We start from the raw sequence: 16,607 nt of genomic DNA, 5'->3' as shown, positions 1-16,607 counted from the left end.
GAGCTTCATTATTATATGTTTTATGTAGTCTTACTTGGGTTGAATCTGTTTGGTGTTCTCAGAATTTCTTTTACCTGGATATTGACATCTTTCAGAAGTTTTGGAAAGTTTTCTGTTATTATTTCTTTGGGTAAGTTTTCTACCCCTTTCTTTTCCTCAGCTCTCTTTTGAACACCAATAATTTTTGGATTTGGTTCTTTAAAATAGTTTTCTATGTCTTGAAGGTAATTTTTATTCCTTTTCATTCTTTCTTCTTTTTTCTCCTTTGACTGTGTATTTTCAAATAGCCAATCTTAGATTTCACTGAATTTTTTTCCTCTACTTTGTCCATTCTGCTGTTGAGAGCCTCTAATGAGTTCTTCAGTTCAGCAAATGTATTTCTCAGTTCCAAGATTTGTTTGAGTTTTAAAAAATTATTTTAATCTTGTTGTTAAATTTATCTGGTAAATTTATGAATTTCTTTTTTGTGCTATCTTGGAGATAATTGAGTTTCCTTAAAACTGTTGTTTTGAATTCTTGTTCCAAGAACTCATGAATTAACATCTTGTTATGGTCAGTCATGGTGTTTTTGCTTTGTCCTTTTGGGGAGGTTATGGTTCCTTGTTTGCTGTTGTTTCTTGTGGGTATATGCCTGTGCCTTTGCTTTGAAGAATTACTTATTTATTCCCATTTTCTCTTTCTGGCTTTTATTAAAAAAATGGATATATTTGCTTAGCAAGTATTTATCACTGGTTTGCTGCTTTTTGGGGGGGCTCTTGGTGGCTCCTTAAGCCCTGGTTGACCTCAGCTCTAGTAAATGATGAGAGTGCTGCTTGTCTGGAATTGGGGAGGTCCCAAAAGGTTTATCCCAGCAGTGTAGGAAGGCTGACCAGGGATTTGGGCCAAAGGATTTGGGAATGAATGTTCCTTCTACATTGAGGTCCTGCTGAATAGCCACTCTGATTTGGCATCTCCTTTGGTCAAGTTGCAGAGTTTCCAGGGCTGGGGATGGTAGTTTTACTTTTCTTCTTTGTCTTTGTCTGTTGTTGGTAATATTTCTCCCTTTAGGCAGTCACAATGCTTCCTGAGGGTTAAAGCAAGTGCAAGTCTCCTGTCAAGGAACCCAGCATGGTGGGAAAGGTGGTTGACCCCCTCATTCTCACTTTTTGCAGTGTAGAAACTTGGAGGTGGGGGAAGATTTTCTTCTGCATGCTTGTAGTAGGACAGAATGTGGGGAGGGGTATCACAGATGTGGAAGTCCGATTTTCCTACTATCTGCCTGGAGTTTTTTCACTTCTCTGGGTGAAAAACTCTGGGCAGATGGTAGGAAAATATGTCCCATCCTTATATTTATGTTCTGGGTTGTTGCTGGTGAAAATCTCAGTGCTCTGTATTTAACTTATGAGAAGATTGCCACTATAGTGAATTTGGTATCCATTGGGAGTTGTGGTTTAAAACAAGAAATAACCACCTAATGCCTTAATAGGTAGTTATTATTAAGCTAATCTAATTTTTAAAAATATTTAAAGAAGTTTACCCCGAGCCAAATATGAGTGACCAAGGCAATTGGATTACAGTTTGGTTTTATACATTTTAGGGAGACATAAGACATCAATCAATACATGTGAAGTATACATTGGTTTGGTCAGGAAAGGTGGGACAACTTGAAGGAGGGATGCGTGTGTGGGGTGCTTACAGGTCATAGATGGATTCAAGGTTTTCTGACTGGCAATTGATTGAAAGAGTCAAGTTATTATTATCTAAAGATCTGGAATCAATAGAAAGGAGTGTCTAGGTAAAGAGAAGGAGCTTGGAGGTTCTTATTATATGAAATCTCATAGGTGGCTGCCCTTAGAAACAATAGATGGCAAATATTTCCTGTTTAGACCTTTAAGAGGTACTGGACTCTCAGCTAATCTCTTCAAGGTTGGGAGGAAAGGAGAAAGTTATTACGTTAATTACGTTAATAGAAGTTATTTACAGATGCAAATTTCCCTGGTAAAAGATGGCTTTGCAGGACTGTTTCAAAATATGGCAAAGAAACATATTTTGGGGTTAAATATTTGGATTTCCTTCTTTATCTGTCATGTGATGTGATGCCAGAGTCAGAATCGATAGTAAGCAATGTTATATAGGGTTAAATAAAATGCATCTATTTAGGTTTTATGGTTTATAGGGCATGTCTTCCCAGGCCCCTTAAATAGAAATTTCAGCAAGAGAGAGAAAAGGTCAAAGTTTAGTTCTCACTGGGATAGCCAGGTTGCTAGTTTACTCTAGAAGTAACCCCTCCCTCATTTTGTTTCTTGCTGCACATATATCTAACTACCTGTTTGCTTGAGAATTCCAAAGGCTAATCTTGAAACAATCCAGGCAGGAAGCAGAGAGGGTGGTTGCAATTTTCTCCCTTCCAGGAAGAAATTGGAGCAGTTAGTCTATAACCAGACCCCTGCAGAGATTACACCAGCCAGGCCGGTGGATGGTCTGTTACCCCAGCTAGCCATCAGAAAACAACAAGCAGACCTATACCCCATGCCTCTCCTGTGCATCATTTCCATGCCACCTTTCCCCTTAAACACCCTCTAGGCAGCTTGAGATTTTGAGATGGCTTTTTGAGACTTGAGTCTTGCCATCTCACAAGCTGCTAGCACTTGAATATACCTGTTTCCTCCCAGCAAACCTCACACTTTGGTTAACTTTTATTTTAGGTTTAGGGGTACATGGGCAGGTTTGTTATGTAGGTAAACTGCATATCATGGGTGTTTGGTGTACAGATAGTTTTATCATCTGGGTAATAAGCATAGTACCAGATAGGTATTTTTTCTAATCCCCTTCCTCCTACCACTCTCCACTCTCAAGTAGGCCCCAATGTCTGTTGTTCCTCTCCTAGAATCCATGTGGTCTTGTTTAGCTCCCACTTATAAGTAAGAGCATGGGGTATTTGGCACTAGCCATTTGGATAATGGCTTCCAGCTCCATCTGTGTTGCTGCAAAGGATATTATCTCATTTTTTATAGCTACGTAGTATTCCATGGAGTATACATATCACATTTTCTTTGTCCAGCCCACCGTTGGTGGGCATTTAGGTTGACTCCGTGTATTTGCTATTGTGAATAGTGCTGCAATAAACATATATGTGCATGTGTCTTCATGGTAGAATGATTTATATATTACTTTGGGTATATACCCAACAATGAGATTGCTGGGTCAAATGGTAATTCTTTTTTAAGGTCTTTGAGGAATCACCACACTGCTTTCCACAATGGCTGAACTAATTTACACTCCCACCAGCAGTGCATAAGTTTTCCCTTTTCTCCTCAACCTCACAGGCATCTGTTACTTTTTGACTTTTTAATAATTGCCATTCTGACTGGTATGAGATGGTATTTTATTGTGGTTTTGGTTTGCACTTCTCTAATGATTACTGATGTTGTGCATTTTTTGTATGTTTGTTGGCTACATGTATGTCTTCTTTTGAAAAGTGTCCATTCATGTTCTTTGTCCCCTTTTTAATGGAGTCATTTTTTTTTTGTAAATTTGTTTAAGTTCCTTATAGATTCTGGATATAACACCTTTGTCAGATGCATGGTTTACAAATATTTTCTTTCAATCTCTAGATTGCCTGTTTACTCTGTTGATAGCTTCTTTTGTTATGCAGAAGCTCTTTAGTTTAGATCTCATTTGTTAATTTTTGTTTTTGTTGAAATGGCTTTTGGCATCTTTATCATGAAATCTTTGCCAAGTCCTATGTCCAGAATGGTATTTCCTAGGTTATCTTCCAGAGTTTTTATAGTTTTGGGTTTTCATTTAAGTGTTTAATTGATTTTGAGTTGATTTTTGAATGTGGCATAAGGTAGGGGTACAGTTTCAATCTTCTGCATATGGCTGGCCAGTTATTCCAGCCTCATTTTTTGAAGGGGGAGTCCTTTCTTCATTGCTTGTTTTTGTCAGGTTTGTTGAAGATCAGATAGTTTTAGGTGTACAGCCTTATTTCTGGCTTCTGTATTCTGTTCCATTGGCCTAGGTGTCTGTTTTTGCACCAGTACCATGCTATTTTGGTTACTGTAGCCCTTTAGTATAGTTTTAAGTTGGGTAGTGTGATGCCTCTAGCTTTATTCTTTTTGCTTAGTATTGCCTTGGCTATTCTGACTGTTTTTTGGTTCCTTACACATTTTAGAATAGCTTTTTCTATTTCTGTGAAGAATGACATTGGTAGTTTGATAGGAATAGCATTGAATCTTTAAATCACTTTGGGCAGTATGACCATTTTAACAATATTGATTCTCCCTATCCATGAGCATGGAATGTTTTCCCATTTGTTTGTGTCATCTGATTTCTTTGAGCAGTGTTTCAAAGTTCTCATTGTGGAGATCTTTCACCTCCCTAGTTAGCTATATTCCTAGATATTTTATTCTTTTTGTGGCAATTGAGAATGGGATTGTATTCCTGATTTGGCTCTTGGCTTGGATGTTGTTGTATAGGAGTGCTACTAATTTTGTATATTGATTTTGCACCCTGAAACTTTGCTGACATTGTTTATCAGCTGAAGGAGATTTTGGGCCAAGGCTATGGAGTTTTCTAGATATAGAATCATGCTGTCAAACGGGGGTAGTTTCACTTCCTCTCTTCCTATCTGGATGCCCTTTATTGCTTTCCCTTGCCTGATTGCTCTTGCCAGGACTTCTAATATTGTGTTGGATAGAAATGGTGAGAGAGGGCATCTTTGTCTTGTGCTGGTTTTCAAGGGAAATGCTTTCAGCTTTTGCCCATTCAATATGGTGTTGGCTGTGGTTTTGTCATAGATAGCTTTTATTATTTTTTTGTATGTTCCTTCAATGCCTAGTTTATTGAAGGTTTTTAACATGAAGAGAGTTGCATTTTATTGAAAGTCTTTTCTGCCTCTCTTGAGATAATACTATGGTTTTGGTTTTTAGTTCTATTTATTTGGTGAATCAGATTTATTGATTTGCCTATGTTGAATCAACTTTGCATCCCAGGGATAAAGCCTATTTGATCATGGTGGATTAGGTTTTTGATGTGCTTCTGGAAGCAGTTTGCTAGTATTTTGTTGAGGAGATTTTTGCATCTATGTTCATCAAGATATTGGCCTGAAGTTTTCTTTATTTGTTGTGTCTCTGCCAAGTTTTGGTATCAGGATGATGCTGGCCTCATAGAATGAGTTGGGGAGGAGTCCCTCCTCCTCAGTTCTTTTGAATCATTTTAGTAGGAATTTAGTAGGAATCATTTAGTAGGAATGGCACCAGCGCTTCTTTATATATCTGGTAGAATTTGGCTGTGAATCTGTCTGGTCCTGGCCTTTTTTTGGTAAGCTTTTTGTTACTAATTCAATTTTGGAAATCGTTATTGGTCTGCTCAGGGATTCAGTTTCTTCCTGGATCATTTTTGGGTGGTTGTATGTGTCCAGGAATTTATCCATTTCTAGTTTGATGTACTCATTTCTAGTGTAGATTTTCTGGTTTGTGTGCATAGAGGCGGTCATAGTTTCTGATGGTGATTTGTATTTCTGTGGTGTCAGTGGTAACATCTGCTTTGTCATCTCTAATTGTGTTTATCAGGATCTTCTCTCTGTTCTTCTTTGTCTAGCTAGTGGTCTATCTTATTAATTTTTTTTATAAAACCAATTTCTGGATTTGTTGATCTTTTGTATGTTTTTTTGTATCTCAATTTCTTCAGTTCAATTCTGATTTGGGTACTTCTTGCCTTTTGCTTGCTTTGAGGTTGGTTTACTCTTCTTCTTCTAGTTGTGATGTTAGGTTGTTAATTTTAGATCTTTCTAACTTTTTCATGTTGGGCATTTAGTGTTATAAACTTCCTTCTTAACACTGCCTTAGTTGTGTCTTAGAGTTTCTGGTATGTTGTATCTTTGTTCTCATTAGTTTCAAAGCACTTCCTAACTTCTGCCTTAATTTCATTGTTTACCCAAATGTCATTCAGGAGGAGGTTGTTTAATTTCCATGTAATTGTATGGTTTTGAGTGATTTTCTTAGTCTTGATTTCTATTTTTATTTTGCTGTAGTCTGAGAGTGTGGTTGGTATGATTTTGATTTTTTTTTAATTTGCTAAGGATTATTTTATGGCCAGTTAGATTTTTTGGAGTATGTGCTGTGTCGTGATGAGAAGAATGTATATTCTGTTGTTTTTGGGTGGAGACTTGTGTAGTGTCTGTTTGTCCACTGGTCAAGTGTTGAGTTTAGGTGCTGAATATCTTTGTTTATTTTCTGCCTCAATGGTCTAATACTGTCAGTGGGGACCTCTGTTTAATAGCAGTCTCCCACTATTATTGTGTGTGGGTCTAAGTCTCTTTGTAGGTCCCTAGGAACTTGCTTACCCTGAGTATCAATCTGGGCGGTCCTATGTTGGGTGTGTATATGTTTAGAATCTTCTTGCAGAATTGAACCCTTTACCAATATGTACTGCCCATCTTTACCTTTTTTGATCTTTATTTGCTTAAAGTTCATTTTGCCTGAAATTAGGTTTGCAACTCCTACTTTTTCCTGTTTTCCATGTGCATAGTAAATTTTTCTCTGTCTTTTTATTTTGAGCCTATGGATGTCATTGCCTGTGAGATGGATCTCTTGAAGGTAGCATACCATTGGGTCTTGCTTCTTTTTCCAGCTTGCCACTCTGTACCTTTTAATTTGGGCATTTAGCCCATTTGCATTTTGTATTAATATTGATATGTATGGGTTTGATCTCACTATCATGTTGTTAGCATTTGATTGCCTGGAAAGGATCTTATTTCTCTTCCACTTATGACATTCAGTTTGGCTGGATATGAAATTCTTGGCTGGAATTTTTTTTCTTTAGGTATGCTGAATATAGGCCACCCCCCACCCAATCTCTTCTGGTTTGTAGGGTTTCTGCTGAAAGGTCCACTTTTAACTGATGGGTGGGGTTCCTTTTGTAGGTGACCCGCACATTCTCTCTAGTTGCCTTTATCAGTTTTTCTTTCGTGTTGACCTTTGAAAATCTGATGATTATGTGTCTTGGGGATTATCTTCTTATGTAATACCTTTCAGGGGCTCTGTGTATTTCCTGGATTTAATTGTTGTCCTCTCTAGCGAGGTTGGGTAAGTGTTCATCAATGGCATAGCAAAATATGTTTTCCAGGTTGCTTGCTTTTTCCCTGCCTCTTTCAGGAACCAATCAGTCATAGATTTGACCTCTACTTAACCCCAAATTTCTCGGAGTTTTTTTTTTTTCTCATTCTTTTTTCTTTGTTTCTGTCTGATTGATTTATTTTAGAGAACCACAGGGGTGGATAGAGTTGCTTGCCCTGCCTTCTCGGTGTTTCCAGGGCAGCAGGAGGCAAATTCAGGCAGAAGTAGGACCACTGAGCTAGAAGCTCTAGCAGGCACGGCTCACTTGGCTCCCAGCAGTGGGGGTGGGCAGGGATGCCTGCTCTATAGTCTAGATGCTTCCTGGAACAAACAGGAAGGTGCACCCTCTCGCTGAGTTTACACAGAAGCATGGCTACTGGGCTGGAAGCTCTAGGAGGTGTTGCCCATATGGGTATCAGTGGGAGGGGTGGATGGGGTCACCTGCTCAGCTCTCTGGATACTTCCTGGGAAAACAGGAGACTGCATCCTCCAGCTGAGTTCACACAAAAGCAGCACTGCTGGGCTGGAAGCTCTAGCAAGCCTTACCCACCTGGCTACTAGTGGTGGGGGTGGGTGGAATGGCCAGCCGAGTTCGGCCCAAAGTGGGCCTGCTAGTCCAGAAGCTGGCCTTGAGCCTCTTCTGGCAAGAAGACATGGATAAATCATACAGCTCCCAGGCACTGTAACTGTGGTCTTTACTGGGGCAGTGACATTGGTGCTGGTCTGCCCTTGGGCCCAAGGCTTGTAGAGGTCACTGTGGATGCAAGAGTTGCCCCCACAAAATGTGCCAGTGGCTCCTACCTCAGTCTAGAAATGTGGTGGAGTTGGTGGGGGCCCAGGGGGATTCTCCCACTCCCAGTCTTGCACAGGTCCCTGTGGAGAGCTGAATCCCCCTAGGGGCTCTCACCCTTTCACATGTTGGCAAATGGTTCACTTACTCAACCTTTCCCATATTGAAAGGTTCTTCTGGCTCTGCACTGAGCCCAGACATGCTGGTGCCCCACCTCACTCCTCTCTGCTGTCTGTGTTACCCTGCTGCCTTGATGGATAGTAACGTGGTTTCTCAGATGATTGGCCTGCAGGGTCAATGTTCACCAGCCCCTTTTGTTTCTGCTCTGTGAGAATGGTGCATATGAGATGGTTCTAGTCAGCTATCTTGTCCAAATATCCTAAAATTTTTAATAATCTAATTGTTAATTTTTTCCCTTACTTTCTTATATAAAATGATCTTCTACTACACAGCAGCTCAAGAATACTTTAAAACCTGATTAGTTCTGCTATAGTATTTGTTTTGAAATGCAAACTTGTTCCAACATAATTGAACAATTTGAGCATAGTTTGAATTTCACATGTGCTTAAGCATTTTAAACTGCAAAAACAATGAGTGAAAGCAGAAGGGCTGGGTGCAGTGTCTCATGCCTGTAATCCCAGCACTTTGGGAGGCCAAGGCGGGCGGATCACCTGAGGTCAGGAGTTCAAGACCAGCCTGATCAATATGGTGAAATCCTGTCTCTACTAAAAATACAAAAATTAGCCAGGCGTGTTGGTGTGCCCCTGTAGTCCCAGCTACTCAGGAGGCTGAGACAGGAGAATTGCTTGAACCCAGGAGGCAGAGCTTGCAGTGAGCTGAGATCGTGCCACTGCATTCCAGCCTGGACAACAGAGTGAGAGACTCCCATCTCAAAAAAAAAAAAAAAAAAGCAGAAAGCAACTTTCTCCACTTACCTTGGTTCACCTGTGTATAGTGTGCCACACCAGCACACATCTGGTGGTATGACATTTTAATTTCAGATAATTTCCTTCCACTGTGCGATAACTCACAAGTTGCAACCTATTCAATGCTGACTTTCACAAACAAGTTTCAGGTCTTTCTCAAAATAAAAGTCTGTATTTCTCATGGTATTTATGTATTCTTAATGATTTAACTGTGTACTATAGTACTGTTTTTCTTAGGTTTTTATTTTTAAAAATATATCACCAACAAGGTTTTTGCAAGATGTGCACCTAACACCTTTCCCCCATATATCCTACAGGTTTTATTGCATGTTTCTGCGTAGTAAGGTGATTTTCAGGAAGGCATATGCCACATTATAACACAATTGATATTGTCAGAAAAATTTAAATGTTTTAATATGTATTAGCTTATATACAACTTACACCACGTAAAGCACTATTACAGACAGACCAGATGTGTCATTTTGTTTTGCTTCTATGCAGATAATTTTTCCTGAAACGTTGTATAGTGACTCTCAGAGTAAAATGTACATTAATAATGTGTATTATCATATCTTTCTATAACTTATTGTGTTTTTAACCCTTTATTTCTGGCTTATATAAAATTATACAGAAAACTAAGCCTACAAATAATCGAACAAAGAAAGCTGTGAAAACAGTGAAGAAAAAAGACAAAGGAAAATCTGAGGATTCAGAAAAGTAAGACATAAATATACATGTTAATCTTTTTTTCTTGTTAATTTGTATTTTCTTTTTATACAAACAATTTAAAGTCAAATAAACATAACTCATGAATAAGCTTTTAAAAACATAAAATTGGCAAATACGTGTTTTTATAACCATACCAGTATATGATTATGGGATAAAGCTAAAAAGGGAAGAACAAAGAACCAAAAATGGACTGGAAGAGGAGATTGAACCACAATACATTCAGAAATAGGTGAACAGAATTAAATCTTTAATTTTAGGAAAAAAGCATTTACATTGTTTCTTTGATGGTCTAGCTCATGCTTTGTAATTTGTTAACTCCACAGTCTTGGCCGTTCTTTTCTACTGTACTTATTAAGTGTATTATTCTTATAAAAAGTTATTTATTTTTCGTGTATATGTATTATTATAAAGTAGCATTATTAAGTAAATATTTTCTTTAGTATTCTAAAATAATTATTGCATTTGAATTTGCCTGGCTAAACCCTAATATTAAAATAATTTTAAAAGGAAACTATGAAGTCAAACTTTATAGAATTCCACAAATCCTGAAAAGAAATTCATGGGACAAATGGCTTTGACCTTTAACAAAAAATGACCCGAGAAGAAAAAATGACCAATATGCTTTGAATATCTGTCTTTTCACATTTTAATCATACCAGTGAGAAGTTAGTTTGAGAAATGTTATTCAGTTGTTTGTAATTTAGCCTGTATGAATTTTATATCTCTTAGAAATATGAATTTTTAAAAAAAAATTTCATTATTTTAAAATCATTTAAAAAGTCCTCCTCAAGAAAGCAAAGCAGTGAGGCATTTAAAAATATCATGATGCATTTTAAAACATTTTATGTTACAGGAAGATGTCTCCAGAAAAAGAGTTTAAAATTAAAGAAGATTTGGATCAAATACAGGTAACACACCCACTCTCTCTATGCATCAATATTTGATTAATACTTGCTCTGATAGTCATATATAGAGAAACATTATTACATATGTGATTATAGGTATATGTGTCTGTGTGTATGTATGCATCTCTGTGTGTGTGTGTGTTTGTACTAAAATTCTTCCTGAGATAATGTCTTTCTTGTTGATGGACTCTTCTCATCAAGGTTCAGAAAATGAAATGTCAAACCCAGGCATATTTATGTCAATATTATGAAAATTAACATGGTTTAAACAACTACAGGCAATACCGTGGAGGAAAGAGCATCATATTGAGAGTCAGAACAGCAACCTACTGGTTATATGACTTTGGATAATTCCCTTTAACCTATTTGAATTTCAAATTTTTCAAAATTTTCATAACCCAAATGTGTAAAACGATAGCTACTCTATTTGTCTTAAAAAGGTATAAGGGACTTAAACTCCCACACAATAATAATGGGAGATTTTAACACCCCACTGTCAACATTAGACAGATCAACGAGACAGAAAGTTAACAAGGATATCCAGGAATTGAACTCAGCTCTGCACAAAGTGGACCTAATAGACATCTATAGAACTCTCCACCCCAAATCAACAGAATATACATTTTTTTCAGCACCACACCACACCTACTCCAAAATTGACCACATAGTTGGAAGTAAAGCTCTCCTCAGCAAATGTAAAAGAACAGAAATTATAACAAACTGTCTCTCAGACCACCGTGCAATCAAACTAGAACTCAGGATTAAGAAACTCACTCAAAACCGCTCAACTACATGGAAACTGAACAACCTGCTCCTGAATGACTATTGGGTACATAATGAAATGAAGGCAGAAATAAAGATGTTCTTTGAAACCAACGAGAACAAAGACAAAACATACCAGAATCTCTGGGACACATTCAAAGCAGTGTGTAGAGGGAAATTTATAGCACTAAATGCCCACAAGAGAAAGCAGGAAAGATCCAAAATTGACACCCTAACATCACAATTAAAAGAACTAGAAAAGCAAGAGCAAACACATTCAAAAGCTAGCAGAAGGCTAGAAATAACTAAAATCAGAGCAGAACTGAGGGAAATAGAGACGTAAAAAACCCTTCAAAAAATTAATTTATCCAGGAGCTGGTTTTTTTGAAAAGATCAACAAAATTGATAGACTGCTAGCAAGACTAATAAAAAAGAAAAGAGAGAAGAATCAAATAGATGCAATAAAGAATGTAAAAGGGGATATCACCACCGATCCCACAGAAATACAATCTACCATCAGAGAATACTACAAACACCTCTATGCAAATAAACTAGAAAATCTAGAAGAAATGGATAAATTCCTTGACAAATACACCCTCCCAAGACTAAAGCAGGAAGAAGTTGAATCTCTGAATAGACCAATAACAGGCTCTGAAATTGTGGCAATAATCAATAGCTTACCAACCAAAAAGAATCCAGGACCTGATGGATTCACAGCCGAATTCTACCAGAGGTACAAGGAGGAGCTGGTACCATTCCTTCTGAAACTATTCCAACAGATGAAAAAGAGGGAATCCTCCCTAACACATTTTATGAAGCCAGCATCGTCCTGATACCAAAGCCTCATAGAGACATAACCAAAAAAGAGAATTTCAGACCAATATCCTTGATGAACATTGATGCAAAAATCCTCAATAAAATACTGGCAAACCGAATCCAGCAGCACATCAAAAAGCTTATACACCATGATCAAGTGGGCTTCATCCCTGGGATGCAAGGCTGGTTCAACATACACAAATCAATAAATGTAATCCAGCATATAAACAGAACCAAAGACAAAAACCACATGATTATCTCAATAGATGCAGAAAAGGCCTTTGAAAATATTCAACAACCTTTCATGCTAAAAACTCTCAATAAATTAGGTATTGATGGGACGTATCTCACAATAATAAGAGCTATCTATGACAAACCCACAGCCAATATCATACTGAATGGGCAAAAACTGGAAGCATTCCCTTTGAAAACTGGCACAAGACAGGGATGCCCTCTCTCACCACTCCTATTCAACATAGTGCTGGAAGTTCTGGCCAGGGCAATCAGGCAGGAGAAGGAAATAAATGGTATTCAATTAGGAAAAGAAGAAGTCAAATTGTCCTTGTTTGCAGATGACATGATTGTATATCTAGAAAACCCCATCGTCTCAGCCCAAAATCTCCTTAAGCTGATTAGCAACTTCAGCAAAGTCTCAGGATACAAAATCAATGTACAAAAATCATAAGCATTCTTGTACACCAATCACAGACAAACAGAGAGCCAAATCATGAGTGAACTCCCATTCACAATTGCTACAAAGAGAATAAAATACCTAGGAATCCAACTTACAAGAGATGTGAAGGACCTCTTCAAGGAGAACTACAAACCACTGCTTAATGAAATAAAAGAAGATACAAACAAATGGAAGAACATTCCATGCTCATTGGTTGGAAGAATCAATATGGTGAAAATGGCCATACTGCCCAAGGTAATTTATAGATTCAATGCCATCCCCATCAAGCTACCAATGACTTTCTTCACAGAATTGGAAAAAACTACTTTAAAGTTCATATGGAACCAAAAAAGAGCCTGCATTGCCAAGTCAATCCTAAGCCAAAAGGACAAAGCTGGAGGCATCACGCTTCCTGACTTTGAACTATACTACAAGGTTACAGTAACCAAAACAGCATGGTACTGGTACCACAACAGAGACATAGATCAATGGAACAGAACAGAGCCCTCAGAAATGATGCCGCATAGCTACAACTATCTGATCTTTGACAAACCTGACAAAAACAAGCAATAGGGAAAGGATTCCCTATTTAATAAATGGTGCTGGGAAAACTGGCTAGCCATATGTAGAAAGCTACAACTGGATCCCTTCCTTACACCTTATACAAAAATTAATTCAAGATGGATTAAAGACTTAAATGTTAGACCTAAAACCATTAAAATCCTACAAGAAAACCTAGGTAATACCATTCAGGACATAGGCGTGGCAAGGACTTCATGTCTAAAACACCAAAAGCAATGGCAACAAAAGCCAAAATTGACAAATGGGATCTAATTAAACTAAAGAGCTTCTGCACAGCAAAAGAAACTACCATCAGAGTGAACAGGCAACCTACAGAATGGGAGAAAATTTTTGCAACCTACTCATCTGACAAAGGGCTAATATCCAGAATCTACAATGAACTCAAACAAATTTACAAGGAAAAAACAAACAATCCCATCAAAAGTGGGCAAAGGACATGAACAGACACTTCTCAAAAGAAGACATTTATGCAGCCAAAAAACACATGAAAAAATGCTCATCATCACTGGCCATCAGAGAAATGCAAATCAAAACCACAGTGAGATACCATCTCACACCAGTTAGAATGGCCATCATTCAAAAGTCAGGAAACAACAGGTGCTGGAGAGGATGTGGAGAAATAGGAACACTTTTACACTGTTGGTGGGACTGTAAACTAGTTCAACCATTGTGGAAGTCAGTGTGGCGATTCCTCAGGGATCTGGAACTAGAAATACCATTTGACCCAGCCATCCCATTACTGGGTATATACCCAAAGGACTATAAATCATGCTGCTTTAAAGACACATGCACACGTATGTTTATTGCGGCACTATTCACAATAGCAAAGACTTGGAACCAACCCAAATGTCCAACAACGATAGACTGGATTAAGAAAATGTGGCACATATACACCATGGAATACTATGCAGCCATAAAAAATGATGAGTTCATGTCCTTTGTAGGGACATGGATGAAAGTGGAAAACATCATTCTCAGTAAACTATCGCAAGGACAAAAAACCAAATACCGCATGTTCTCACTCATAGGTGGGAATTGAACAATGAGAACTCATGGACACAGGAAGGGGAACATCACACTCTGGGGACTTGTGGGGTGGGGGGAGGGGGGAGGGACAGCATTAGGAGATATACCTAATGCTAAATGACGAGTTAATGGGTGCAGCAAAACAACATGGCATATGGATACATATGTAACAAACCTGCACATTGTGCACATGTACCCTAAAACCTAAAGTATAATAATAAAAAATAATAATAAAAAAAGAAATATTAAAAAAATAAAAAAAGGAAATTATTTAACTAGCTGAGGCTGATTTAAAAATCTATACTCTAAAAATCTTCTACAACTTATGCCCTCCTATGACTATAAATAAATGGCCACCTGGAGAATTAAAAAAAAAAGTATACACGTTTTAAGATGCAATGAAAAACTTCTTCAGAAATTGTCAACTCTATATCTCACTCTGGTTTGTGTCATCCAATCAAAGGAATACAGGTAACCTGTTATTACATTTTGGCTTTTAAATATTCTTTTTTCTTTTGCTACATGTTAATTTCTTTTTTTGGATTTATATTTTATTCAAAGGATAAATACAAAATTAACAAAGAGTTCAAATTCAAAGCAAATATGCTTAATATTTCAAAACAATTCTACATACAAAGTACAATAGGAAAAAAACCAAAAGTCCCCATAAATTAGAGTGGCTAGACACATTCAAGTCTAGCAGAAAGAAACTTGGAATTTAATGCAATGTTATTTCTCTTGCCTAGAAGCTAAAGCCTTAATTGTATCAGATATCTTCCATCTCCTTATGGGCATTACTTGAAGACGACAGTGGAGCAAGCTTTTTAATGAACTTGCCATAGTAAAAAACCAATGACAGATGCCACACTGGAAAGAGGACAACAATGTAACCTAAAAGGGAGCTACTGGCAGAAATAAAAACTAGTGATACTGACAATATCTAGACCTTTGCAGATGTTTAGAGTACTGTACAATCTTAAATTATTGTTTATCAACATTTTGGTCTCACAAATTAAGAGTGTACTAGTTAAGAACCAAGGAGTTATACCCAGTTCACAATACTGTTTCCTTCACTTGCCCTTTAGATATAATGAATCTGGAATTCTCAATGAGTGTTACATGGTTTGAGAATTCTGGCAATTTTCCTTCCATGACCTCCCTATACTTATCTCCATTTCAAAATATGCAAAGCTGAGTGACAGAGGCAAAAATTAATTCCTAAAGATCCAAAGGGTACACAATACCTGTCAAATTTGATATGTCTAGGCAGGACGCGGTGGCTCATGCCTGTAATACCAGCACATTGGGAGGCCGAGGCGGGCAGATCACTTGAGGTCAGGAGTTTGAGACTAGCCTGGCCAACATGGCAAAACCCTGTCTCTACCAGAAATACAAAAATTAGCTGGGCATGGTGGCACGTGCCTGCAGTCCCAGCCACTCCGGAGACTGAGGCAGAAGACTCGTGTGAACCCGGGAGGCCGAGGCTGCAGTGAGCCGAGACCACACCACTGCACGCCAGCCTGGGCAACAGAGCAAAACTCTGTCTCAAAAAAAAAAAAAAAATGTAGCCTCTGGAAAAAATGACACATGTTGGTGGGGCAGCCTTAGACTCTGGTGCAGAAGAAGAGAGAGGGAGAGGTGGAGGAGGGAGAGAGAGAGGGACCAAAGACTGGGCTGAATTCTACAAGCAGGCAAAACAGCACATTTATCCATTCAAATCACCCTGGCATAACTGTCTCCTGAAAAACATAGCAAATGCTATAACCACTAGGGATAGACTCTAGCATGCTGTTCATGAAAGGATTCTGTAAGGGAATCTTTGCTCTATAATTAACAGAGTATCAGATATTACAGAAACTTTAGATTGTCTTGCTACTCACTGACCTTAAATATTATCCTTCTTTTGCAACTATCAAGTCACTTAAAAATTTTAATCATTGCGTACCCTGTAAACTTCCTATAAATAACATGTTATTGCAAAATGTTTAAAAAGATGTGAGAAAATATCTGTGGAGTGTGGTATCAGAAAAGGCAGAGCCTTTGTTTTATCTAATGATTCTTTCCCAAACTGGGAAGATGGGGTAGAGACAGCTACATGTTAATTTCTTAACAACCGTCTAGCATTATATCACCCATTTCAGTGAATGGCTCGAGTTAAGTGTATAAGTATGTGCAAGTGTACAAGTATGTATATACCTGAATGACCCAAGAACTAGATAACATAAATTCTGTAAAAAACGAGAGTACCACATAAAATAGTGAATATAAAATGTACTATTTTGTAGCATTAGTTTTCTATTG

The 16,607-nt window shown here is 37.8% G+C and overlaps 1 protein-coding gene across 6 annotated transcripts in view; it reads left to right on the top strand.

Moving 5' to 3' along the window:
- The window catches only part of LOC116461870 (coiled-coil domain-containing protein 7), a 204,172-nt gene that overhangs the window by 123,074 nt on the left and 64,491 nt on the right, over positions 1–16,607 (top strand). For 5 of the 6 annotated variants that reach the window (XM_058436562.1, XM_058436565.1, XM_058436564.1 and 2 more), the window contains exons 13-14: positions 9,445–9,530; positions 10,396–10,450. In XM_058436562.1, coding sequence (XP_058292545.1) covers positions 9,445–9,530; positions 10,396–10,450 — 141 coding nt within the window. The remainder of the gene's footprint in view (positions 1–9,444; positions 9,531–10,395; positions 10,451–16,607) is intronic. The other variant, XR_009212861.1, reaches the window with a different exon arrangement.

Source organism: Hylobates moloch, unplaced genomic scaffold, assembly GCF_009828535.3.
Source record: "Hylobates moloch isolate HMO894 unplaced genomic scaffold, HMol_V3 SCAFFOLD_3, whole genome shotgun sequence".
NCBI classification, from domain to species: domain Eukaryota; kingdom Metazoa; phylum Chordata; class Mammalia; order Primates; family Hylobatidae; genus Hylobates; species Hylobates moloch.
The sequence above is the reverse complement of the archived record's forward strand: the minus strand, read 5'-3'. Positions and strand labels throughout refer to the sequence as shown.